Here is a 26,829-nt window from a genome sequence, read left to right as displayed (position 1 = left end):
CATTGGTCAGAGGAAGGGGATCAGAATGGTACTGATGGAGTGTGAGAGCTAATTTGTGGCATGCTTGCCAAAAAGGTTGGCCTCCACTGATCAAGTGTAATTGGTATCTGCACTGTGGTCTGTCCAATTTAAATGAAGAATTTCTCCTCAGTTTAAAAATATCTAACAAACTTTTGTAAGATCTTACAGGATTAGGACAAAGGTATAAAAGGAACAAATGCCCCAGTCTTGCAATGATTTATGCCAGGGGTTGTCAACTGAGAAGGCCCTAGAGCAGGGGCGGGCAATTATTTCGGGTGGAGGGCTGCTTACCCAGTTTTGGCAGGCTGTCAAGGGCCGCATGGGTAGCTCCGCTCCTTGACAGGTGCCCCACCCCCTGGTCACCATCTTGGGACCAATGTCCCAGGGCCAGTGTGGTGGCGATGCCCCCACAGGCTCTAAAAGAGGTAAGGGCAAACCCCGTGGGCCCCAAAACCCAGAAACAGATCCCCCGGGGGGGGGAACTTACCTCCAGCTGGTCTGTCGGCACAGGAGCCGGGACTGCGGCCACAGCTGCACGAGCCGGCATTATGCTGGCTGTTTAAGCAGCTGTTCCCTGCACAGGGAACAGCTGGACCAATTGTGGCGGCCGTACCGGCTGCCACGGGGAAGTTTAAAAGCCCTGACAGCACTGGCGAATGAGAGGGGGGGAGAGAGATGGCGGGCAGCACGCCAGACATGCTGAGGCTCCCGCCGGGAAGAGGCACGGCGCCACCGGCACTGCAGTGGCAAGCAGGGCAGGGGAAATCTTCAAGTCCCCTGCCGGAGGCAGAGCAGGGGAAGCACTTTGGTCCCCGGGAGAAGGAAGAGCAGGGGAAGCACTGCAGCTCCCTGCGGGAGGCAGACCAAGAGAAGCAGTCGAACCACCTGGAAGGGGTAGAGCAAGGGAGGGGTTTGAGCCCCCTGTAGGCGGCTGAGGGAAAGGAGGTGGCTCCACATCCCGCTCCTCCCCAGAGAAATATTTTTTCTGAAGACAAAAAAAAAAAAAAAAGGAAAAGGAGGAAGATCAAAGGGATAGAGAGATAAGGTTCGGGCATCAAGACTGGAGGGACATGAGCCGACTGAGCCCACTCAGGCGTGTGGTCTCCCCTCCACCCGAAGCAGACCACGGGCAAGCCCGTGAGGCCGAAACCAACATTGTACCATCACGTAACCAGTTGGCGAGTGAACGCGGTGTAGGGGAGGCGGAGCCCCAGGGAACATCGCACCAAGCAACTGTGAGTACAGCCATTGTCAGGAAGCCCTCTTGCAAAGATCTCCACTGAACCACCTCTCTGGATAGCTTAACAGCAAAGTCGTGGCAGGCGAGTTGAGGGGAGGGGCCACATACCTGACAGGCCATGCCACCCATAAGGCCCCAGTTATCACAGCCAGCACTGGAGAGGCCCAAAGCGGGGCACTGGCTGGCAGGGGTCTGTGGAGCTGAGCTGGGCTGCACCAGCAGGGAGAGGGGGGAGCTGGCCTGGCTCCATAGAGCCCCTGCCAGCTGGGATCCCGTGCTCCTGCCACCCTGCTCTAGGCCCTGCCGGCACTGGCCCCGGGACACGGGTGTGGGCCCTGTGCTCCCGCTGGCTCCCGCACCTGCTCACTCCCAGTGCCCCCCAGCCCTGCAGTACAGGTGGGAGGCAGCGCACAGCCCAGACCCCCTGCTTACCGGCAGGGAAGAAGCTGGTGCTGAGCGCAGGGAAAAGTGGCCCCTCACCTGCCCTGTAGCCAGCACTCTGCTGCAGGTGCTTGCAGCCCACTCAGGACTATTTGGAGCAGCCACAGGCAGCCCCATGTGGGCTGCAAGTGGCTATAGCGCAGGGCACCAGCCATGGGGTGAGCGAGGGTCTGCTTTTTCCTGCACTCAGCACCAGCTTGTAACTTGCCCCTGCTGCCAACCTGGGACCCGCCAGCTCTCAGCTCGCCCATCAGGGCTGCATGCAGCAGCTGTGGCCCCCCTGCTTGCTGCACTGGGCAGTGTTTGCTGCTGCAGCCCACCCGGAGCTCATGCACTGGGCAGCCCACAGGCAACAGTGGCAAACACTGCCCAGCATGGCAAGTGGGGGGGGCCACAGCTGCTGTTGCCGTGGCCCCAACAGGTGAGCCTGGAGCTGGCATGGGGCCCAGGCTGGCAGTGGGGTTGGGTTACAAGCTGGTACTGAGCTCAGGGGGGGGAAAGTGACCCCTCGCCCACCCCATACCCGATCCCCCACGCTGCAGCTGTTTGCAGCCTACATGGGGCTTCCTGTGCCTGCTCCGGACAGCCCTGTGCAGGCTGTGAGCAGCTACAGTGCGGGGCTCTGGCCATGGGCTGGGCGGGGGGCCACTTTTCTCCACACTGGGAAGGAGCCCGGGGAAGATCTGAGCACGGAGAGGGAAAGCGGCCCATCGCCTGCCCTGTGGCCGGCGCTCCCTGCTGCAGCCGCTTGCAGTCCGCAGGCCTGTCCAGAGCAGGCGCAGGCAGCCCCATGTGGGCTGCAAGGGGCTGCAGTGTGAGGCGCTGGCCACAGGGCAGGGGAGGGGCTGCTTTTCCCCAACTTTTCCCAGGGCCACCCAACTTTTCCCAGGGCCACTTTTCCCTGGGCTCCTTCCCTGCCTGGGGTCCTCCTCTGCCCTTCCCCCCACCCTTCCCCCTTACCTGCAGGGCAGGCCCTGCTGTTGTGGGATCCCACCGGGCTTTCCCTGGGTCCTACTGCCCTTGGTTCCTGTCATTTTTGGTTCCTGTCATTACCTTTCTAAATTTCTTAGGGGCCCTGCAGGCCAGATAGAATGGCCTCGCAGGCTGGATGCAGCCTGCGGGCCATATTTTGCCCACCCCTGTCCTAGAGGATACCCGCAGGCGGGCGGGGATGGAGCACTGCTGTGCAGGTGCCACCTACCCAGCTGGATGCACGGGGTGGGGGAAGCTCGCACGCAGTAGCTGCTACCGCTCCAAATTCGGCTGCACACCACCCCCACGCTGCATTCGGCTGCCCCCCACCCCTGCATCCGGCTGTGTGCCCCCCTTGCTCCGCGTCCGGTTGCTGGGGATACGCTGATCCAAAAAGGTTGAAAACCCCTAACTTATGCTCATGTGTAATTAATGAAAGTAGTCCCACTGGCTTCAGTAAGATGTTGCAGATCGGCAGGGTAATATGCATGCATAAAATGCGTGACTGAAATGCAAGAGAAAGACAAATGATATGAGCCCTGCTCAGATTGTTTGGGGATTGCAGGTATATGAGGGTGCTGCCTGTGGTTTTGTTACTATAAATGTGATAAAATGTGTCAGAATTGTTTGATGTCAGTTTGTGCTGTCTCTCTCTCAAACTAAGATAAATATATCAAAACACACACATATATACTTGTTAGAGATATAAAATAAACACACACATATATACACACTTTGGTTAGTCTATAAGTAGGGACTTACTGAAATTGTGATTTTGCAAATTTTGCAGAAATTACAAAATCGGGCAATATCTGTGAAATCTACGAGGGAAAGAAGTGCTGAAAATAAAATGCTGGCTCCCCAGTGAGAGCCAGTAGTCCTCCCGGCTGCTCAGCCTGTCAGGGGCAAAGGGCAGGGTGGGTGGGGGGGTAGCTGGCATGATGTGGAGCAGGCAAGATGGCTGCCACTCTTGCCTCTCACCATTGAGTGGCTGAGAGGGCTGTCTGCCACCAATCAGCAACGAGGGGCGTGGCCACATGATGGACAGCCCTCTTGGCCAAGCAGTGGTGAGGGTAGGGCCATATGACAGACAGTCCTCTTAACCAATCAGCAACAGGGGTGGGGCAACTATGGACATTCAGCCAATCAGAGGCTTTGGGGCACTGCAGTAACCCTACGAAAATGGTGGCTGGCCCTGCAATCTGTCGGTGAAATCAGCCGCCTTCCTCCTTGAGTTGGATAGACCCCTCTCTATAAATTGCTAATCTACACTGCCTTCTACTGATCTTAGTTTTGCCATATTTTAATACTGTTTTAAAATTATATACAAGAATAACCATCCTTGGAATAACATTTACTAAATGGCAGTTATATAGGTAAAGTGTCCTTATTTAGGAATGCCTATAGTAGTGTGGCATTCCTGGGAAGGTTGGTAGCCATTAAATTGATAAAAACAGTTTGTACACACCTGAAAAACAACTTTATTATTGATATGTAAGATTAAACATGTGAGATGAGAGCATATGACTAAATATTTTACATAGAAAAAATAAAAACGGAAAATTTCTTTGCCTGTTATGTCAGATGATGAGTTCCCCAAAATATTCTTCATTTATAGCAGTTGTCTCTTTCCAAAGTGATAGTCTTCTTTTACAGATAGTTTCCAGTCTATAAAAAAAGGGGGAAATAGAATCCAAGCATTTAAAACCTTGCCATTTACTTTGTGGAAATCTTAGAATTAGAGGATTGTTGTATATAATCATTGGATGTGATATGGTAAATTAATCCTGTAGCATTATAGGATAGTAAAAGTTTTATGGATGTTTTGATTGTTCTTGGTTTAAAAGAGAAATAAACTTCTGCTTTAAGTGTTCTATGTTCTATAAAGTGTCCAGTTTCTAGTCCTTATACTTTCTTTTTATATAAACTTAAGTCACCTTTATAAAGAGTACTAGGCAATGTTATTTCAAAGCATACTTTGTACCACATAGGACTATGACATTCATGAATATTACTTAAGCTGAAATATTAATATTTATGGCATATCAAATGTTCTTAAATTAAGTTGCTGTACTTTTTGGATTAGATATGGATATTTAAGTGTGCTGTGCATATTTAAATGCAAATGAAGTTTTGCACTGTGTGGTGTTTAAAGTTGTAAAATCCAACAAAGATAATGGTGGGTAAAAAAAGCCTGTTTTCATAATGTTAGTCCCTCTATGTACTACTGAGTTTGCTAATGGTCAAGAAACAGATTGAGAAAAGAAGAAGCAATTGTATTCTCCCAAACTCTGCCCTTGGAAGTCACAAAAATAGGTTATTGTTCATAGGGAACAGTACAAATACTCAAAGTCTGACTGATTTGTTACGTAGCTAATGCTCGGTGGGGCTTCAGTGTGCCCATAAGCTCCACTGGACTGACTCCTTGGACTGAATTTGTTCTTGACCCAGGGAGGGGAGGAATCAGTGGTACCTTGCAGATCCCTTCAAGTTCAGCACAAGAATGAGATGCTGATCACAGTAAATTTTGCAGGTCTGTGGTCCCACTGCTGTCTTACAGAGAAATGAAACAGCAACCAGTAGCGGTGTTTCAAATCATTATTATCTCTGAGCTAATGAGTTGATGCCTCTGGGAATGTGAATGAGGCAGGTCCCACCTAAGAACAGGATAATCAGGGACATAGTGTATTTACATGCATCACACAAGAAAATTGAGATCCTAATTTGAGAAATATTGGAGTTTTGAAAAGTTCTTCTGAAAAAATATGGGCTGAAATGCCATGGCCATTGCCATTATTTTGAGTAATTACTTTCTTTAGGTAAATGCTGATAACCTCAAATATGAAATTTACTACCACATTTTAAAGGTTTTTACTGTACCAGTTTATAAAAGTTAGATTTTGTAGTTAACATTACAGTGGGTTAAAAGTAAGGATTTAAGGGTTATGCTCAAACTTCCAAACTGGATTTGGTACCATGTTTCTGATCACTCCCACTGCTCCCTTATACCTTGTCTTTGCAGCGTGGACAGATCTGTTGATTTTTCCAGACCACACAATAAAAATATATGGCAAAAGAGGTATTGTATAATAATTTATTGAATTAACTTATTTTTTTGACATTTTGGTGTGACAGAGTTGAGACCTGCCGATATGCAGGGTTCTGTTTTGCCTTTATCAATACAAGTCGGATTTGTATGGCCTCTTTCAGGCATCGTATTGTCAAACTCCTTACACAGAGATAATCCAAAGCTCCGGAGTAGAGTGTGTTGAGAAATGAGCAAGAGCCAGTTTGCAAATGGCAGATGTCTGGTTCTGGTTAGGCTTTATCATTTGTGGAAGTTGCGAGCCTGAGAATGCTAGCCGTCACCCCAGTTCTCATGCCTCTGTAGCCAGTCTTTAAATAGACTCTACTACATTATGAATCATACCTGGACAGTTGCAGAAATATTTAGTGTGTGACTTAATTGAACTGATTTTTCAATTTAAATATATTACAGTAATATTGCCAGTGCTGCTCAGGCCACCATTAAAACTGAAAGATGTTTAGATTTTATGTCACAAGTCTACAACATTGATAAAGCCTATACCAAAGAAAGGTTTTCAGACACTTCCTGAAGTGTAATCCAGAGGTGTGACTACAGCTTGTGTAGACATGCCAATTTAATTAGATTTGGTACGTCTGGTTAGTTCAGGTACTGATAGCAGTGAAGCACCAGTTTCAATGACAGTCCTTATCCAGGGTTGTGGGCAGGCTTGGGCAGTCCCTCCTAAAGGCTTGTGCGTCTTTGTCTAGACTCTGACCCAAACCAGTTAGTTTAAAACTAGCTCAGGGTATGTTTACACAAGCTGTACTCATCTCTCTGAGCTGCTCTAAAGTCATAAGTTTAGCCCTGATTACGCAATTACGATCATTGTGGAGAGAGTACCAAATTATTAACTCAGGTAGCAGGAGTCATGATTTCTACAGCCTTCAAGGTTAGCAGAAAGGTAATCTTGCTCCAGGGGCATTGGGCTTGTGAGATAGATAGATAGATATATAGACAGATATATATCTAGGTAGGTAGGTAGGTAGATAGATAGATAAAATTTATAATGTGCAAAACTACCCTGCCTTCTATTTGATGTCAGACTAATATGGCTAACTACATTGCCTTGCTGATTGGGCAAGCTTTGTGCCTGGGCTATTTCTAGGTTTGATTTCCCACCTCCAGTTATGCCACCAGCCCTTCCATTCTTAAAGAAGCTTTGATGCCATACCTGTTCTGTCTGTTTAAAAAAAATCAGATGGGGAGGAAAAAAGCATGTTCAGTCCAGTGTGAGACTATACCCAGGTTTGGAAATGAGGTTAAGACATCCTGGATCTCTCTGCACTGTTAAGCAAAGCCAGAAAGTCCTGCTGGGGAATAAGCAAAGCTTCTAACCAACCACAGATACTCATAAATGTTTTCCTCATTCCTAGTGCTTTATGAATGCAGCCTATTCTCTAGGAAGATCTAGGCAACTATAGCTAACCCTCCCACATGGAACAATTTTGTTTTACATGTTGGACTTGCATAAAGTCAAATGTGACCTTGTATGAACTGCTCATATTCTAGTGGTTCTCAACTTTTTTTCTATACAGGACTTCCCTCTCACTTAACAAAGTGGAAAGGGCATTGTGACTGGCTCCCAGTTATGTTACCCGCACTCATGCACACAGTGGAATAAATATGCCTTACTGCTGCTGGATATAAAACACATGCCCTTTTGGTACATACTTGAATGGAAATTTTTTGCAAAATCCTGCTTCCTTTCACTTAACATTTCAGGGAGTGGCATCCATTTTTTCAGATTTATCCATGCTCCAATGTTATGCAACAGCAGGGTTCACAAAAATAGATCTGTCTCTAGAACTTTTTCTAAACAGCAGCAGTTCTGTCTGCTCCAAATCATTTGAAGCCCCTTAACTGTCCAGAATTTCTATCCATTGCAAATGCAGGTTCTAGTGCATAACCTGAATGCTGTCAGTCAAACCACATAAAAACAGTGTTGAGGTCTGTCTGCAGTCCCAGTCTGCTGGTCACAGACCATCTGCATCTCCAGTGGGCAGTGTTGCAACTCTGAATACTTGCTAGGATCCTGCAAGCCTGTAACAAAAGCAAATAAGAGTTAGGATAAGCCTTAACTGTCATCCTTCCACAAATGCCTGAAACACTTGAGGTTAATGCTCCTGAGCAGTTCATATGGTGATAATTGGATGCTCATTGTTCTGTGACCTAAATTCTGAATTTATGTGCTAGAACCCAGTATTGCAGTAGAGGCAGCTGTGCTTTTAAAAGAAGGTGTGCCATAGTCTCTGTAGAAAGAAGATCAACAAGGATTAGCCCTTATTTTCTGGACAGCATCATATTCACTCCTGCTTAGAGGTTTGCTATCGGTGTTGAATCCTGCTCAAATAGGAGAAAGTGGGCCCTACAGATATATACGGTTGAATCCCTAGGGAACCTCTGATGTCATACCTGTTCTGTCTGGTTTAAAATCAGATGGGTAGGAGCAAAACATACCCAATCTAGCAAAATGCATTGCGAGTAGAACCTGTGACCACAACCACATGCTTCTCCAGGATGCTTCTCCAGGAAGGCTGCAGGTAGCCTGGGGACTGTAGGTGTTCTGAGCATATATTCACAAGAGTGTTACAGTGGGGAAGAGCTGCCATGGGTCTTACTTGAGCCTGTTGATCTGTATTCAACCTTGAAGAAGACTATGCAGTTAGAAACCACTGTGTGCTAGGTGTGCATCAAGAGAAGCATCCTCTGGAAAGGTTGGAAGTTTGGGTATGAGCAGTTCTGCCCTGCCGGCTAGTGCAACTGTCCTGTGCAGTCTGTTCTTCAGGGGCAGGTGCCTGATTTGAGTTTCAACAAAACAAAATTGAAAAATCTTGATTGGTGACTTGTACATTTTTCTAGAACAACAGCTGCTTTATTAGTCAACTGTCTTTCAATTGGTAGGGGTCTAGAGGAGCTATGGCCCCCTGCTGACTTCTGGACTTTTTCACTTGTCAGTGCTGGTAACTCCAGGAACATGCTTTGCAAGTTGAGAAATAATATGCCACAGCCGTCTTAACACAAGAGTTCACAATAATGTGTCTACTGGCTGACCTGTGCCCAAGAGAAATTCCGGGACTGGCAGGTGATAAAATTCAGTCCAATTCACACCAAAGAATTATGCTGATTCCTTTTTAATGCTGCTAAAACCTGGAAAAAACTTAGGTTCATGTCTAAATCTCAGGTTGTTACTTTGGATACTGTTTGGTGTACTATTTACCCTCAAAAGAAGTGCTCATAGAGGTATCACACTGTTTACATGTCTGTCTAGGTCTTGGGTTCTCTCCACTCTGGTGATAACTCATTAAATTTGGTCAGCATTATAATCCACACTAAACAGGCCCTCTCATTCCTGTGGTCATCCTAATAAAAAGGTGTGGAAACTACATGAAGACAATAGCTAAACATCTGCCCTGAGAAAACAATGTTGCAAGGAAAGTTGGTCTGTTAGACCAGCGTTTCTCAACCTATGGGTCGCGACCCAAAAGTGGGTCACAAGAATATATGAATAGGTCATGAATAAACTTTAGAAATGGATCAACAACCTTTAAAAATAGATTCTCCTTTAAAGGAGAAAATCGTGGGAAACTGTGGCTTTTCCCTTGCAGGCTGGCAGAGTTCCAGCCTGCAGGGGACTGTTTGGGCCTCCCTTTGCCACACACACCCCCTTCTGCCCCACAGTGGTGAGCTAGGTCCTGGGGGCAGAGGGCAGTGTGTCAGAGGGGCATTGGGTTGGGACTGGCCATCAATGTTTACAAATGGGTCCTGGTACAAAAAATGTTGAGAACCACTGTGTTAGAGAACTGGTTGTAGTCACTAGAGAATAATCTTTGGCGTCTATGGAATGGATGCTGGATCTGGAAAAAAGCACCACCATATGCAATTCAATTAGAGGTGCACCAATCCATTGGTCCTATAACAGATTGACACCAATATAAAGAAAATCGACAGTATTGGCAATCGGCTTTTTTTAGTTGATGTGGCCGATAATGTTGCCAATAAATGCCCCGTGCAGAGCAGTATGCAGGCATCCAGGAGTGCAGCCCAGCAGGGTGAAGAGCAGCTAGGTCTGTCTGGTAAGTCTGTTGTGGTGGAAGGGGTGAAGGGGAAGGGAAAGAGAGTGGGAGGGACAGATCAAGGCCACATTGTGAGGGAGAGTGTGGAGCTAGGGGCAGAGGCAGGCACGGGACAGAGTTGCAAACAGCTCATCTAGGGGAGGTAGGGAGGGGCAGCTTCTGCCACTGCACTCACCCTGGGAGGGCATGGGAGGCGTATGTCTGGATACGCATGTGGGGCGAGGGTGGGCTGCTGCTGCAAGCTGGGGCCAGGGTGGTGCTGAGCTCTTCCCGGCGGAGGCTGTGCTGTGCTTGGGGTGGGTGGTTGCAGCACTGGGAGTGAGGCTATGGGGGGGTGGGGCTGTAGCCACCCCAAAATTTGCCGTAGCCCCTTTCCAGCGCCATTCCCACCCACCCCGAGTGCAGCTGGGCCCAGCCCACCCCCACTGGGAACAGCCCAGTGCAGCCCTGGCCCCAGCACGCCCTTACCCCACAAAGATCTGGGGGCACATGCCCCACCTGCCCTCCTGGGGTGTGCGCTGCAGTGGGAGCCACCTCCCCACATACCCCCTGGACAAGCCAGTCATGGCTCCATCCTATGCCCTGTCCTACCCTGACTGTGTAGCCCCTGTCCCAGCCCCAACCCCACTCTTTCCTTCACCACGGGGGCCTCAATCTGCCCCCCCCCACATCCCTTCCCTCCCCCCACTCCTTCCGCCACACCAGACTTACTAGCCGGCCCCTGTGCTCCAAGCTGCTGGACCACATACTGGCAATTGGATTGGTATCAGCCGATATGGCTCATTAAAAATCAGCTATTGGTATTGCCCCCCAAAATCTCTATCAGTGCACCCCTAAATTTGTACGTTGAAGAAGTAGTAATGGTTAATGAAAGCAACATAGGAGTTCACTTGTAGTGAAGGCCAAAATCGTTTAGGACTTCATAGCTCAAAATCAAGACTTCGAATTACATTCAGAAGGGAATGAAGCCAGGAAAGTTTCTGGATAGCAGATGTTGTATGTGCCTTAGCCCCACTAGCAAGCAGCAGCTACACTGAGCAGTAGCCAAAGCTTCTCAGTACTTTTCAGGTATAAAACAAGTAGATGTTATTGCATTTATCCACTAGAGTAGATGGGTATCAGTAGTTGTCACAATCCATTTTTGTTTAAAAAAACATAATTTGGGGAGGGAGGAAGCAGTTGCCACTGATGTGGTTTGGGACTTACAACACTAAAAGATAAAAAACTAACAGATTGCCAATGTCCTTCACAAAGCAGCTTTAATATTGCAAATTCTACAATCATCAAATAGTATCTGACCAAAATAGGTTGTTGCTCATGAAAGCTCACGACTCTTTGAACCAATGGTCTCTCAGATTCCATCTGCATTGCCTTCCGCCTGATTTCAGACTAACATGGCTAACCATCTCTGTAATCACTGACTAGATCAGGGATCGGCAGCCTACAGCCTGCAGGCCAGATCCAGCTTGTTGGGCTGGAGGGCTTCAATGACATTCTTGCAGTATGGGCTTTATGCCATGGCCAGGTAGTGTGGAGCTTTTCCTGTGACATAGTTGAATGATGAAGGGAAGAAGCAGAGAGGAGAAGCGGCAGCTAACTGCTGGAATAGGTGAATATTGGTCATTCCTATATAGTCTTTCTTTCAATTTCTCCCATTTTGTACTTACTGGCCCTTCACTAGCACAGGGGTCAGCAACCTATGGCTCATAGGGCGTATCTGGCCTGCAGAGCCATTGGATCAGGCCTGCAGACATGGGGCTTCAGCAGCAGGGGGCCCTGGCTATGGGTGCTCTCCACATGGCACTACAGAAACAAGCAGTGGTAGCAGCCAGGTCCCAGCATTCGTCTGCCTGCCTGTCTCGGAGCCAGGGTACAGCTGGGAAAAGTTTCCTACCTCTTTCTTAGCAGACTGTAGAAGAGCTTCTCCTTTGCATAACTGCACTACTTTGTTCATAAATCACTATTTCCTTGAAATATGCCATATATAAAAATTTACCTTAGCTTGGGTTATGCAGTTTAAGCCTGCACCTTGATGCACTCTGTGAACAATTGCTAATAAATGGCCTGATCTTGTTTCCAATGGCTTCAATAGGAGTTTTTCTACAAGCCGTGCTTATGCAAAAATCCACCTGATGCATGTGGCCACAATTCCTTTGACTGTAACAAAGTTGTGTGCGCTTGTATCAAGAGTTTATTTGTCCTATTAATTTCAGTGGGAGTTTTGCCCGAGCAAAAACAGCAGTACAAAACCTCTTATTTCTGACTTCCATGGTTCTGTTTTCATGTGTATTGTTGCCGTATTGACTAGTCAGAGGTGTCAGTGGTAAAAACAAATTTACTAGTTTAGTTTTTAAGGTGTTTCTCTTTTAGCTGTCTGAGTGATTAATGTGAATAGGAAAATACTATTGACCCATTTAAATCATGTCAGACAACATCCATTGCTCATCTGCATAATGAAATACACACTGAACATTACATCTTAAGTACAGGAACCAGTGAACTACAAAATAATATTTTACTCATTTAGATTATAAAGTAAAATATAGGACATTAGTACTAATCATAGTATTAAATATTAAGCCATGCAAATTGTAATTGTCAGGGAGAAAGAACTATAAATTGAAAAGACTATTAGCATTTCAGCTATAACAGTTAATTTGCGTGGTCTTTTTTTTTTTTTTGCAAGTGTGCAGTTTAGAAAAAGTCTATGTCAAAACACATTTAGTAATAAAGCACTGAAATCAGAGTATTTTGTTTTGTATCTTTTTATTATTTACTTTTCATCATTAAAGAAAGATGTTAGAAATATTAATTTGCAGGACTAAAATGTATTGATGTTTTTTATAGTACAATGATACTAAATTGTTATCTTTACTTGAATAGAATCAAATTTAAAAGGCAAATTATTAGTAATTGAGATAGAAAATCATTTTAAGCAGTAGTTAGGAAACAAAGGTAAGAATTGAAGCTTTTGAAAAAAATATGAGTTTCATCAGATAGGGGCGTCATTTCCCAGCATTTTTAAATAAATACAAATTTTACAATATTGAATTTAGGCTGTCAAGTTTCTATGGTTACCCACCTTTCCAACAGTTTTGTGAGATGTGTAAATAGGTCTATGAGTCACTTATAATTATTTGTTTTTTTGTTTGTTATGTTAGTAATTCTGTGTTCAGTTTGAATCTAATACAGTTCACACCACATGCTTTGGTTTATGTATATTTTAGCATTTATGATTGACAGTGATTGAGCATTTCTTATGGAGTGCTTGTTTTTTTTGTCATAGATGATGTATGTTGGTAGTGCTGAAAATGTAAACAACTTCTTCCTGTATCACTGTTTGATAAACAGGGACTTTTATGCTAAGTAGGATATCTTTGACTGTGTTAAGCAGGGAGATAGGGTGAAATCCATTATTTAAGAAAAAACACAACCAAACCCCAAATATTTATACCAAACTCATCAAAATGGGGGCTTTCATTCTGTCACTTTTATTCACTCAGTGAACCAAGTGTCACACATTTATGAATAAGCAACTTAGACATTCAGTATTATAATGGTGAATTTGATGGCTCTCTGGTATAAAAGAAATACTGTAATACATTTTTCTAGTGATCCCTTGACTGGAACATCCTCCTTATGCTGTGCATCTTCTTGTAACACAGTAAGAACTTGCCTCTGCAACTCCCACCAACATAGTTTAGTAGCGACATCTGGCAAATATTACATTGTTTCATATCTACGGAAGATTAGATTATAGGGTATGATGGCCCAACTTTGTACTCTTAATTCACGCAAAACTCTCATTAACTTCTGTGACAGGTTTGGTGGTGTAAGAAGGGCAGAATCAAACTCCTAGTTTAAAAGCTGATGGTGTTACCAGTAATTTTATTTCTTGGTAGTAGAATGACAGATGCCTAGAAAGGCTATTCTTCCTATAGATGTGATGAGGGATTGATGCCTGCATATTCTCTCAGTGGGAGACTAAACTCCTAATGTATAAATTGTGCTTTCAGATACTTCAAGCTGTTGCTTGTAAAACAAAATAATACAAAGTATACAGTTAATTAACAGAATTGTTCATAGAACAGGAAACACTTGCAAATGGATGACAGCATTACCCAAGAAGAGCAAAATTGTTGATATTTTATTAAAAGATTTATCTCAAAAGAAACTGTTAACATAATTGATATTTTTCTTCTTTCTGGTTCAAACTTCCTTTTGTTTTAACTCCTCAGAAATTCAGCTGCAGTACTGTGGAACTGTGTTAGCATGATGAGGAATTGCTGTAGTGGAATCATTTTTTTGGAGGAAAGATTACTAACTACCAACTCTCCTGCTGCATCTTAGACTGTATAGAGCATATTGATATAGTTTTCAAGACAGACCATAAAATTTCTATGAAAAATTTAAGCTCTTATTTTATCAATCTTTTTCAAGGTTTTAACCATTGAAAGGAATTGCATATATAGCATTTTTATGATAGTATGGCAATAAATGTATTCAGTTCAAGGAGAAAAAAGGATTTTATAGCAGGATTTATTTGTTAACACACTGTAAATAACATTTAATAGTGTATCAGGTACTCAGGATATAAATGTGTCATTTGAAAAACAGTTGTTTCATATGGTATCTAAAAGTATTTTATCACAGTAGAATTCAGGAAAATATTTCAGCTGTGGGTATGTGTGTGTGTTAACAAGGAAAATCTGCATTATGGGCATCATGACTATTTGAATAGTTTATTTTTTAAAGGGAACCAATTGCTATTTTTGTGTGTTGTTTTGTTTAAAATGAATATCTACAATGATTGATTCCCTAAGAAAATCAAAGTAGTTAATATTTTAACCATTCTTTCAAGCTAGACCAAACTCTAATAATGTACTTGGGATACAAATAATTTTTAGGATGTTTTTAAATTTACAAGCCTGAGATGATCTGTGCTTCTTGTTCAAGTTTGTGCATTTAAGAATGAAGTAATTTATTTTCTATGTTCTAACAGGAGAGAAGTTAATAGGAATGTTTATCTTGCTGCTTAGAAAAGTTGAAATTTGCCAGATGTCTTGTGCCGATTTGGGGCCTATATTCCCTTGGTATTAACGGTGTGTGAAACTCTTAATACTGCTTTTTCCAGGTTTTTGGATCTGACATTTCATTTTTGTGGCTAAATAATGTTTGCCTTTTGTTCTTGGTTTATGTTATTATATTAAAGAAAGAAAATCTAGTAGAAAAAAACATTTTTGCATACAATCACAATTATTGTTGTTTTAGAACCTAATTCAAATGTACAGCAGTAAAAATCCTGGTTTTTCTAACAGCAAAGGTTAAATATCTTGTCAGAGAACTGCTTTAGGTTTATTGCAAAAATGCTGAGAATTCTGCTTTTAAAAATAGAAGCTTATGAAATTTAGTCACACTTCAGTTAATAGACAATGAAATTCCTTTGGTGTGTGAATGAATGAATGAGCTAGGGCTGTAGCACTGAGACACAGTTATACTCACATTGTTTTTGTATTTCTAAAATCCTACAACGAAATGGCAATATGTTCCCCAGCTATACCAAAATTCTGCCCAGTAAAGCCATAAATTAACATATCTTATTGGCTGTTTTGGTTCAACTTTATGTACAGCTACTCAGAGAATCATTGGTTGAAGTTTTGAGGATTTTCTTAAGGATGTAAAATTCATTTTTCCCCTTTTTCTCTTTATTTGTGGTTAAAATTGCACACTAACAATTGCTATTGATAAAAGGTGGCACCAAGCCAGCTTCCTGAAAGAGCTATGGGGAGGGTCAGGGCTTGTCATGACCTGGGCACTATTACTTGAATGTTGTTATTATTGGGCTAGAGTACCCTCAGGCTGTCATCCTTCCTGTACATAGAAGAGGTTCTGATTTCTTGCCATTTCCCAGTTTACCTACTTGTAGAACAGCTATTCTATTAGCTGTGGGTTTAGGCTGAAGGACCAGTTGCAGAAACTGGATTATCACAGAAAACATGTTATGCAAATCACAAGGATTTTGATATAAATTGTTTACAGCTTCACACATCATTATAAACTTTTTTTGTGAGCATGCTACAAGCAAACAGCCTACCCCTGCCCCAAGGAAGTCAAATGCAAAATATTGAACTGTTTGGGAACAGGATTGGGTACCAAAGAACAAAATTGACCTGCTTCCTGTCTTTGAGGAGTTCCAAAGATGCCAAGATTTTTGGCATGATTCTGCACAATTGAAATTGATGGGAGTTTTGCCATTGACTTTGATGGGGACAGGATTTAACTTCTTTGGGTCTAATATACTTCTGTGAATAATGACAACAAGAAAAATACTCCTTCCAGTTTTTAAATGACCAAGTCATGTAATCAATTTATATTTAATTTAAATTATTAAATAAAACTAAATTTTGTTTTAACATCTTCTCTTCAGAAACGTGGTTTTTTTGCCAGTGTTCAATGCAGCTATAAGCATGGGATTGAAGAGATTTGTACCAAGGTTTTGTTAATTGTAACCAAAGTCATATCTCTGCTGATGGCTGTTACATTTCCCCAGGCATATTATTTAAAACACAGATTTATTTTTTAAATCATGCATTACTACTATTTTTTGTCAGTACCTGTGTGCCAGCTGCGGCTGAGTCTTGTTTAGGACTGCAGATAAATTAACAATTTCAGTAGTCTTTATATGGTTTGCTTTTCCTTAATATGGTCAATTAGAGGAAATTTCTCACAAGCTTCTTATATGTATTCGCTCTTCTTCTTGTAGTGACATATAGGTCTGTAATCCAGGAAACAGTGGTGTATGGTGTCCATATCCATGATTTCCTGATGTGGAAAAAAGTGTGGAAAGCATCTGGAGAAAAGGAGACTCCCTTTACCAGCTTGTTTCCTGTAAGCTAAATTGGAAGACCTTGTCTGTGCAAATAGATTTCAAAATAGAGTCTGCCCTTTGACTGTCTCCATAATTACACGGCTCTTTCTGTATTTTATTTGGCTGCCAGAACAGTTAACCCCTGGAAGTAAGGGGCTGATGATGGCGTGACCAGCACGGGTATGCAGACATGACCATGTGAATACACTGTTGTTTAGAGAAGCCTGTCGTTAAGACCTCATTACAATATACTTTTACCAAATTTAAAAATTATTACATGTTAGATTATGTTGATTAAGATATGCTATATCCCTAATGTACAGATAATACAGAGGTATTAGTTGCAAAAAAAGTTCTTTTATTGCTTTGATGTAATCAACATCTGTCAACAGAATGAATTTGCTTTTGTTTAATTTCAAGGACTCTTGTCCTTTTACTTTGCCCAATCAGTTTTAACTTCTGCCTGAGGCATTCCCCTGTGTTGTTCTTTTCTTTAGCAAATACACAGGTTATTGCTTGTGAAATGTGAGCTGCTCTTCTGTTGTACAGGTTAGGCTGAATTGGAAAGAACCTTTAATCTTTCATGTTTTATTTTTTAAGCACATGTGCACCTCTGTAACAGGGGCATTACAAATCAATGTTTAATAAACATTCAGTACTGTAGCTTATGCTCCCTACAATTCTGCTACACCAAAGTTAAATATTTTAGATTGTCACACTGAAGAAAAATTGTATTTTGTAATGATCAGTAAAAAGTTGTGTACTTCCACTGTAATTATCTTGGTTGGTGTTCATGTGATATTACCCAAAGTCCTTTTTAGATCAGTCATTTCAAACTTTATTCCTATGATGCCTTCAAAATCAAAACTGACACAGAATTAACATGATCAAGATTAATAAAAAAGTTTAACATTAACATTTGATAAAACAAGATTAATATTATCTGACAGACCAATTTAAAAATTAAAAATCTTCCCTTTTTTTTTTACTCTCAACTGTATTTTTCAAGCAAATCACCAAACTCAGTTTTCAGTTCAGATCGACAAGTACGGCACAATATTTAAAAACATGTTAGCAAAATGCTGGGTTTGATATTGGTGACTGCTAAATATTTTCTATTGTACAAGATTCATTTCACTAGGAATTAATTGCCTATATTTGTTAAATTGATTGGATGCTAAGCCTGATAGTCCATAAATATGCTTACCAGCTTGATTTTGTGGTCTGTTGATCATTATTATAGTTGTATAATATAATTGTAAATATAGTTGTACAATATAATTCTAAAATATGTATATTTTACAGTCTGAATCTTTTTAAGTATATGCTTCTAATTATTGTAGAGTAGAACCACACTGAAGTTTGTTGCATTGAATTTTCTGCTTAACTGATACATTTGGAATCTGAACTAAAAGTGTTCTAAAGGCGTGATGAAATCTGAAAGTACCAGCATCTAAATACTGGTATGTTGAAAAATATACACTTAGTTTTGGTGTTAGTAGAGCCCCATCACTGAAAATCTGGAGTATTTACTGTTGTAGCTATTGAATAAGGAACAATTTAAAAGCAGCCAATTGTTTGGGTTTTTTTGTCCCCAGCCCCTCCCTTAAAAATACTTCCTGACCAGAAGAAATATCACATTTAATTACTAAAATCAACTTCACTAGGGGTTATTAATAGACGTACACATAAAAAACCTTACTACTCAGTGGGTGAAATGGGAGCATTTCATTATATACTATAGCATGCATGAACAGATAACAATTAGAACAGACCTGGAGTAAAAGTCTAATAAAATGTAGGGCACATTGTACTGCAAACTAGTCACTTAAAATGTTTCCCACCCATCATCATATTTGAGTTCTGTAATCAACCCTTTGGACCAAATCAGTTAAAAGAAAATAAAAGATAATCCCATAAAATAATTTAATGTAATAAATCTCAAAACTCACAATTTTGTTTAAATTGTTACTATAAATTAAAATACAGAAGAAATCCCAAAGAATCCAACAGCTCCAGAAAAGATGCATGTACACAGAGTACACAGTATGATTTACTTTGGAGTCAAAGAAGCAGTTGTCTATAATTTCCTGGGCTCAGCATAAACTATGTGCTGATGTGATTTTTGTAGCACTGGAAGTAATTCTAATTATTGCAGCTGATAGTAAATATTCTATTATCCATGGTAAGTGACATAGATTTAGTGTCTGGGAGGGAAAAAGAAACTAAATGGTCAGCATTACACCCTTGCTATGATGAGCTCAATATTACAAAGCTACTGCTTTCTAACTGTGCTCTTTCTGATGTTTATAATTTTCACTGGAAATATAAACACTGCATTTATAAAATATTTTACATCTATTAATACACATTTATGTCTCAAAATATCTTAACAAAGAGGATGGGCTGTCAGCGGCAGAAGAACAGAAGTAAATCGAACACTGACAACAGCGTATGTGGGTGTAAAAGGCGGGGGGGAGTATTTGAGCAAGACATGGACTACAGCCAGTTGTTCCTGTCTCTTGTGATTGATGATGTTGGTATATCAAATTAGCTGTGAATATCGGAGCTTAAAAATTAAGAGTAGTTGCAGAGACATTAAAATGCTTTCTTTGCAAAGCTGGTATGTGGATAGTGACTAGATTTTTGCTCCTAAACAAACGCCTTGCATAAGACCCTACTGCTTTTCTATTTTTTACCTCAGAAGTAAATGTTTTTTGATATTATACTATTATTCCTTAAATAAAGGTTTCATTATTCTGTTTGTATTTTCTATTAATTTATTTTAGGATTCATATTATGCTGTAAGAGTATTTATTTGGTTTATGCATTTCACCTGTGCAAGCAGTAGATTTTTTTTTTTTGGTTTGTAATGAATAGTTAGTGGAATAACAACAGAGTACAGTACCTTATTATCCTGTTATCTTGTGACAACACTTATAGCATGTCTTTTGTGGGATAGAGGTAAAAATCTCACTCTAAATAAAGAGGTATCCCTTTTGAATTTGGGATAGTTGATAGGAGTGCACCCATGAATATAAATTAACTTAATGTACTTCTGAGTGTGTATTTGGAACATTTAGAGTGCTTTTGTCAAATAATTGACAAGCGCACTTGCATCTTTTTTTCCCCAATTAAACTTTTATGTGGCAGGACAGGTGCATTGGCAGCACGCCATTCATCAGGGAAAGCATTTGAAATACAGAGTTACATACTGGTATCTGGGTGGACTCTAGCTGACCACATGAATGAATGTGGATTTTAAATGTATTTATTATGCCTATGTAAGGCTGCAGAGAAATATCCTGTACTTGTGACAAAGGCTAGACAGCTCTTCAGGACTGTAAAAGGACCACTTTAACATAGCATGTTCATGCTAGTTTACTTGTGTCTGTTTCTTCTGATGACCTGTAACTTGCTGGTTCTGCAGATACCGGGGTTTAGTGCCAATGGGATCTCAGGCGATTTGGGCTAGCAAGTCTACAGAATGGTTTTGGTGATCTTTCTTGGTAAACTTGAAGAGCGGTTTAGACTAGCAGGCAATATAAAAGAAGCTAAACAACAGGTTTTTCACTCATAGATGCCATTCTTGAGGCCTGAGATACCCAGTTAATAACATAAGAAGCAAAAAAAGTAAACACAGTGAACCCAGTTTGTGATATACCCTAACCTCTGATAACTGCAAAGCTCTTCTGCCTCTGTATTCTCCACTTTTACTTATTTCCCTCCCTTTCCTGTGAGAACCTTATTTGAACCCGAGTCCCCAATCCTACTTCATTGCTTCACCCTGGCCTGTATACCTGTGGGAGAGCCAAACAGGAAGTAGAAGCCTGCTAGTAACAAGCAAGGCCCCTGCACCCCTCAGGTGCCGTAAAAATGTGAAGTTATCATTAACATTGGCACCTGCCAAAATGAAGAAGAATCAGTATGAGCCCTTCTGTGGCAAAGCTTATTCCCTTTGTTCTGCATTGTTGGGTTTCTAAAAGGATATCTCACTACTCCTATACTTCATGGGTACCGTGGACCACTGTCAGAAGCCTACTTCTAGACCAGCGGTTCCCAACCTCAGGTCATGACCCAAATGAGGGTCGCAGGGGCAATGCCGGCAGCGCTGCACACAAAGGACAAGCTGCGCTGTGTGCCAGGAGCTCCTGGGCCACAGCCACTGCACTCCTCTCCCAGCAGCGGGTCACGGCAAAAAAAGGTTGGGAACCACTACTCTAGAAGGTGCATGTAAGCACGGAGTGAAATTTCCATGCACCAGCCACAGTAGGTGCATCCAGGCAAAATAGATAGAACAAAATTACAAGAATCTATAATGTGGAGGGAATGAGTGAGAAATCCCAATTATTTTTCATTGGGTCATTTAAAACTATATTGGATAAGGCAACAGAAAATGTGCAGTAGGAAAATGCTAATTGGAAAGGAGCTGAACTGGATGATTTTTCCAGCTCTGATTTCAAACAAACACAAAACAAACAAAAAACCTTTTTATTGAGGAGTAATTGTTCTCATTACTTATCTGCCACATAAGTGTTGCTAGTATTTATATATGCATCTACCCATGATGCTTTGTATGTGCGTGACACTTTTTGAGACAAGTTAATCTATTACGTGCCATACATTTCGTCATGCTTCCAAATCTAATCCTAGTTTTTGTTTTTGAATTTGTAATTCATGTCAAGGTAAACTGAATCTGACTGTCGGTTAATTATGATGCATAGACAATCCTGTGAAAATTATTAGCTTTTCTTTGGGACATCATTTTGTGGTATGTTATTTGTCCTTTTTTGACACGTTGTGTGCTTGCATACTCATATATTCCTACAAAAATGTCTCATTGCACAGCAAGTAACCCACAGTAATAAATATCAACCTGATGCAGTTGAAGGGCTATGTTATCCAACATTTCCTTATTAGATGAGAATCTGATTTAAATAATGTGCTAGCTCATTGATGAGCATTAACCTCTTCTGTTGCCTCCAGCCAAAGCTAGAAATGTTTCTCTCAGCTTATTCCACAGAAAGTCAGGAAGTTAAAAATATGGGCCCTACTCTTTGTATCTTGATGTATATGACCAGAAAACAGTTCACTGTGCCCTAGCTGAACCTACAACCAGTTCAACCAAAACATGAATTAAAAAATTGTTTGATATGCCCTCTCTACATCTTCCTCTCTTTCCTGATTTCTGGATATTGTCCTTTGTTTAGCGTTGCCCCAAGCATTGGCCTGTCCAAACTTCAGCAATTCAAGTCATTGAGAAGAGGGCCCAATTACAAGGTTAATTCTGGTCTTGATGCACTGGGGATTTGGACAAGCAACTGTTTTATATGTTAGAGCAAAACAGATCTAGCATTTTATAAGGCTTTGATATGAATGTTTGTTTTTATTGCTTATAAATGTTAACATCTTTTTTATTGCATAAGATTTATATAGAACTACAGTTAGACAATAAATATCATGTGTTAACAAAGAAATAATTACCTTGGTAAACTGGATCTTGCTACTGTTAAAAAGCTACTTTTCTCTTTTATCTACTGCTTTTCCTTTGGTACAGCTATCACTTGATAATATGGTAATGATAAAAATTCTTTTTTTACATATCTGTCTAAAGGTTTTGCAGCTGGCTGCCATAGAGGTTTCTCTTCACTAAGCAATCGTATCTACTTACACAAAGAGTCAGGCAGTCAACAAAGAAGATATTTCTTTTTCCTGGGACAAAGAAATACTAGTTACAGTGTAGTTTGGCCAGCTACAGTGTCTCCAGCTCAGCCAGTTCCTAAGGTACTGTAATTTCTATTAACTGATCGTTTTCCCAGTCAATATAAAGTTTGAGCATGTGAACTATCAAGTATATTCATCCTCTAAGAGCTGGGAGTTTTGAATCGTGGTCTTGTTACTTGTTTTGGAATTTGAAATAGGAACAAGGTGTGAAAAGTTTTCAGCCACGCTAAGCAGAGTGGTGTTTCCCGTCATTAGGGAGTTTAAACCTGGAGTTCCTTAAATTACAGTAACATAAATATGAAATATTGTGATAATCTTAAAACATTTAATACTTGTAGGTCCCTGTGCTCTATTTGTATCTGTACAGATCATTCTAGCTGAAATAATCACGAATTACACATGCTCATCTGAGGCCTTCTCTGTAAATTTCTAATACATTTGGGGGCTGGACTCGATGATCTTCCTAGGTCCCTTCCAGCCCTAATGTTTATGAAATCAAGTTTAAATATGTTTGCATGTTTTTGCACTTTGTGATTTGGTGATTTCAGACTTAGATAAAAGCATACATTGAAATATCAGCCAGATAGCCTGCTATGTAACTTAGGAGCTAAACTTTGCTGTCACTGATTAAACATTTTTTCTTAGAATACATATATTTTTATTTTTTATCAACTTTTGAACCAGACATGACCTATTTTAGGGAAGTCTAACAAGTGTTTTTGTCATAATTTCCCCTTTATTGCCTTAATTGCATTATGCAACCTATTTAGTATCCTTCCTTTAATGAAAATAATTTGAACAATATTTCTAGTGATGTGTATAAGTGTTTCTTTTTACTAGATTGTAGTTTCCTGACACAAACTATAAGATATGTATACTGTCCAACAGTTACAGGGGAAAAAAGATTAATATGAGACGTATGGGCTAAAGACAGTTAATATAGAGTTCTTAAACCTATGGCATTATGGAAGCCTTCACAAATTTATATTTTCAAAGATTTAAAAAATGGATGTTGTATTTATAAGCTTATTCCTATATCTTTATGTTTCTTTCAGAATAAATACAAAGAAATAGATTGTCATGTTAAAAAAAATATCTTCCCAGGTTACAATACTCAGACAATTTGACCTGTCTATTTTTCAACTGTTTGCAAAATTATAGGATGTACAAATTATTTAGTTAAGATCTAAATAGTGTGAGATATTACAAGAATCTGTATATCTATATATATAGATATATCATTATCTGTTGATAGATACAGATCATTATAAAAATTGGGGAACAGAGGTATGTCTTTCCATAAAATAATATTTATATTACAAAGACATTTTTCAGATATTTATAGGAGAAAGGAAAGTGTAAGAAAATGCATACATAAATTACATAAATGTCTACAAGTATACCATCATGGTGTCATCTTGGGCAGCCTTTTTGAAACAGGCAGTTATTGGACTTATCCTCCAAGGGAAAGTTTAGACTGCTTCAGGGTATGGAGTTGGGAATTCAGCAGGTGAGATTTTTCCCTCTAAGTGGATGCTGTTCTCCTGAGATGCCATTTGAAGTCCTGATAACTTGAGGTCATTAAACAACCTATGACACTTTCTGTAAGAACAGAAGTAACTAAATACCAGTTGGGTAACTATAGTTTCCCCATTGAAAGTCCCCTTACAGAGTTAATTGGATACACCATTCATCTCCTCTTCCTAAACTAAAATGTTTTGTAGTCTTTGCTGTGTACTGTTTAAACAGCCACTTTAACTCCATTGGTTTATCTTCTTTCCACTAAAGTCAGTGGCAAAACTCTCCCAATGACATGAATGATACAGGAACTGGCCACTAGTGGTGGGTGAAGGGATTCCTGTGTATAGCTTAGCAAACAATGTTGTAGGCCTGCAGAGGATGGTGTGCTTGCGTGTATGTATAAGATGCTACTGTTATTTATGTAGCTTTAAGAAAAAATGTGAAAGAGGATTTTGCGCGTATATGAGGCATGAGACTTTTTAATAAAATTCAGGTGTTTATTCATAGCTTCCTTTGGGAAGACAGTGAATTAGGATGTGGTTGAATAGTGTTACAAAAATGTGTGAGAGGCATAATACATAGGAAGAAGGTTAATAGATAGAAATAACCCTATGGCCAAACCCTTTGTCTTAATCAGACATTTTTTTCTGAAGTTAGTAGGGGTTTTGTTTGCCTAAGGACTAAGTATTCAGTCATTCCTTTTTCTAGCCCTATTCATACATTTAGAAAGTGTTTAGTTGACTTCTGTATAAAATTTGTCTTTGTTTAAAGAAGAATATAATGAACTTTTAAGTCCTCCTCTGACAGTTGTAATTCTTAGAACTATTTGTACTGAAAAGCTACTGCATTATCTTGGATTTCAATACTGTAAGGTTAACAGACTATCCCGGTCAATAGTAACAGGCAATGTTAAGTTCAAAAGGCCAGTGGAAGAAATACTGAGGCAGCCTTGAGGGTTTGCCCTGATAGCTTAGGAAGGTCGATACTAAGACAGAAAGGGCAAACCGCTATGAAGCAGGAGGCAGTATCTGAGAAAATGATCCCATTGTCATGCTCAGTTTTCTGATCTTCATTTCAATCCTTTCTCTCTAAGAACATAAAGAGGCCAGACTATGTGACGACAGGCATTGTACCAGACTGGGGAGACTACATAGAAATTAAGAGTGAAGATCAGATTCAAGGGCTTCGGCAAGTTTGTCAATTGGCCCGTCATATCCTACTTCTAGCTGGAAAAAGTTTAAAGGTAACAGTCTCGTGAAGACCTATCACAAAGCAGTGCTTCTACACTTAGATTTTTGTGTTGGTTACTTTTTACTTTTAATGCTCATCTGGCTTTAAGAATTCTAAATAAAGAGCATTTTATCAACTGTGGAATGCTTGAATATTAACTTCATAACCTTATTTTTTAATACAAAACAATTCTGTTTATCATTTCCATCACTTGGATCTGTGTAACATGTTAACATTTACTAGGTATTTGCAGTGTAATCCAAAATCTAGGTCTCGATTCTGACCTTCTAAATTGCGCGAATTTGTCATAAGATCCATGGGACTCTTTGTTATTTTGTTACACAGTAAATCCTGTTCTTCACACTTACTGCTTTCCTGCTCTACATTTCTGTGAGCCTCAGGGACTGGACTGTTCCTTCCCTTGCCAGCGGTTCAACTGCTCCTTCTTTTCTTGCCATGTGATCAGACAGATCATGAGCTCCAGAACCGCTGTTTAAAAGTGCAGCTGCCAAATTCCAGGCACCTTGCCAAAGTGCAACGATAATTAAATTTCTTGGTTTTCAATAATGTTTCTACAGAATGCTTTGTGGTGTACCTCCCACATAAAAATATAGTTAGGGGAACTTCCTCAAAGTCTTTGGGGACAGAGAAGTACATAATACATCTTGCTTTACACAGAATATGATGAAATACATTCAGTAGTAAGTGAATCTATCATAGGTGTGGGAAAAGGAATGTAGAGCATGTATAGATATCAAATATATTTAAAAGATTAAAATTGCAAGAATAGTATTAATCAGAAAGTGACACAATTGTATATCCTTAGCTCTGCCTCTTTTGCATGAACATTACTATGAAGTCTTTAAATACAAGATTATATGATTCCTTAAATATATTATGGTGTTATATCACTTTATTTTACAGTGTTACATACACACAGCACTTTATTCTTTCATTACTTTTACTCATACTAATTTTCTTATTGCAGTGTTGATTTTATCATAATATATTTAGATAATCACTGCTCTGAGGTTTGTACTTAGACACCTTATACATTTTATCAATGTCCACATACTGCCCATTTTCTTTTCAACCATCAACATGGCTTCCCATAGGTGCAATTCAGGGAATGACGCAATAAATGACAAACTTGATTTAGACCTTGATCTGGCAAATGCTTGTGTACATTTAACTTCCTACTTGGAATTGTCCCACTGACTTCAGTACAACTACACATGTAAGACGAGCACATTTATAAGTTTTTTTCAGGATCAGGGACTTAACTCAAAAATTATGTGGATTATACATGACAACACCTTCTTACTATTGCCCTTTGTTGTTGTTTTCTCTAAACTATACTTACACTCACTTTTAACATGGTTTAGCCTTCAAAGAGATTGTTCTCTTTTTTAGTATGTGTAAAGTGGTACAAAGTATTAGAAGTGTCACATATGTGCATCTAACACTACAGAGTAATAAATGAGTAACATGTTATTTCAGAAATAATATGCAACCGGGTAATTAAGGTTAATGTATATAGTCTTAACATTATAATGTTCTGATTTTTTGTGCTTAACAATGCAATGTTAAAAATTGTTTGATGCAATTTCATAGGGTTTTTTGAAGGAAAAAACAAATTCCATAATGTGGA

The 26,829-nt window shown here is 40.4% G+C and overlaps 1 protein-coding gene and 1 long non-coding RNA gene across 3 annotated transcripts in view; one reads left to right on the top strand and one right to left on the bottom strand.

The window, feature by feature from the left end:
- The window catches only part of METAP1D (methionyl aminopeptidase type 1D, mitochondrial), a 55,744-nt gene that overhangs the window by 12,095 nt on the left and 16,820 nt on the right, over positions 1 to 26,829 (top strand). For both annotated transcript variants that reach the window (XM_019480586.2, XM_006265905.4), the window contains exons 2-3: positions 22,318 to 22,487; positions 25,042 to 25,191. In XM_019480586.2, coding sequence (XP_019336131.1) covers positions 22,318 to 22,487; positions 25,042 to 25,191 — 320 coding nt within the window. The remainder of the gene's footprint in view (positions 1 to 22,317; positions 22,488 to 25,041; positions 25,192 to 26,829) is intronic.
- Positions 5,755 to 16,687, bottom strand: LOC109281428 (uncharacterized). The gene is made up of 2 exons (XR_002088079.2): positions 16,450 to 16,687; positions 5,755 to 7,802 (listed from the first exon to the last, which is right to left on the bottom strand). It is a non-coding gene; the product is annotated as an uncharacterized LOC109281428 (long non-coding RNA).

The sequence above is a fragment of the Alligator mississippiensis genome, chromosome 4 (assembly GCF_030867095.1).
Source record: "Alligator mississippiensis isolate rAllMis1 chromosome 4, rAllMis1, whole genome shotgun sequence".
Taxonomy (NCBI): domain Eukaryota; kingdom Metazoa; phylum Chordata; order Crocodylia; family Alligatoridae; genus Alligator; species Alligator mississippiensis.
This window is presented reverse-complemented; position numbering and strand designations above follow the sequence as displayed.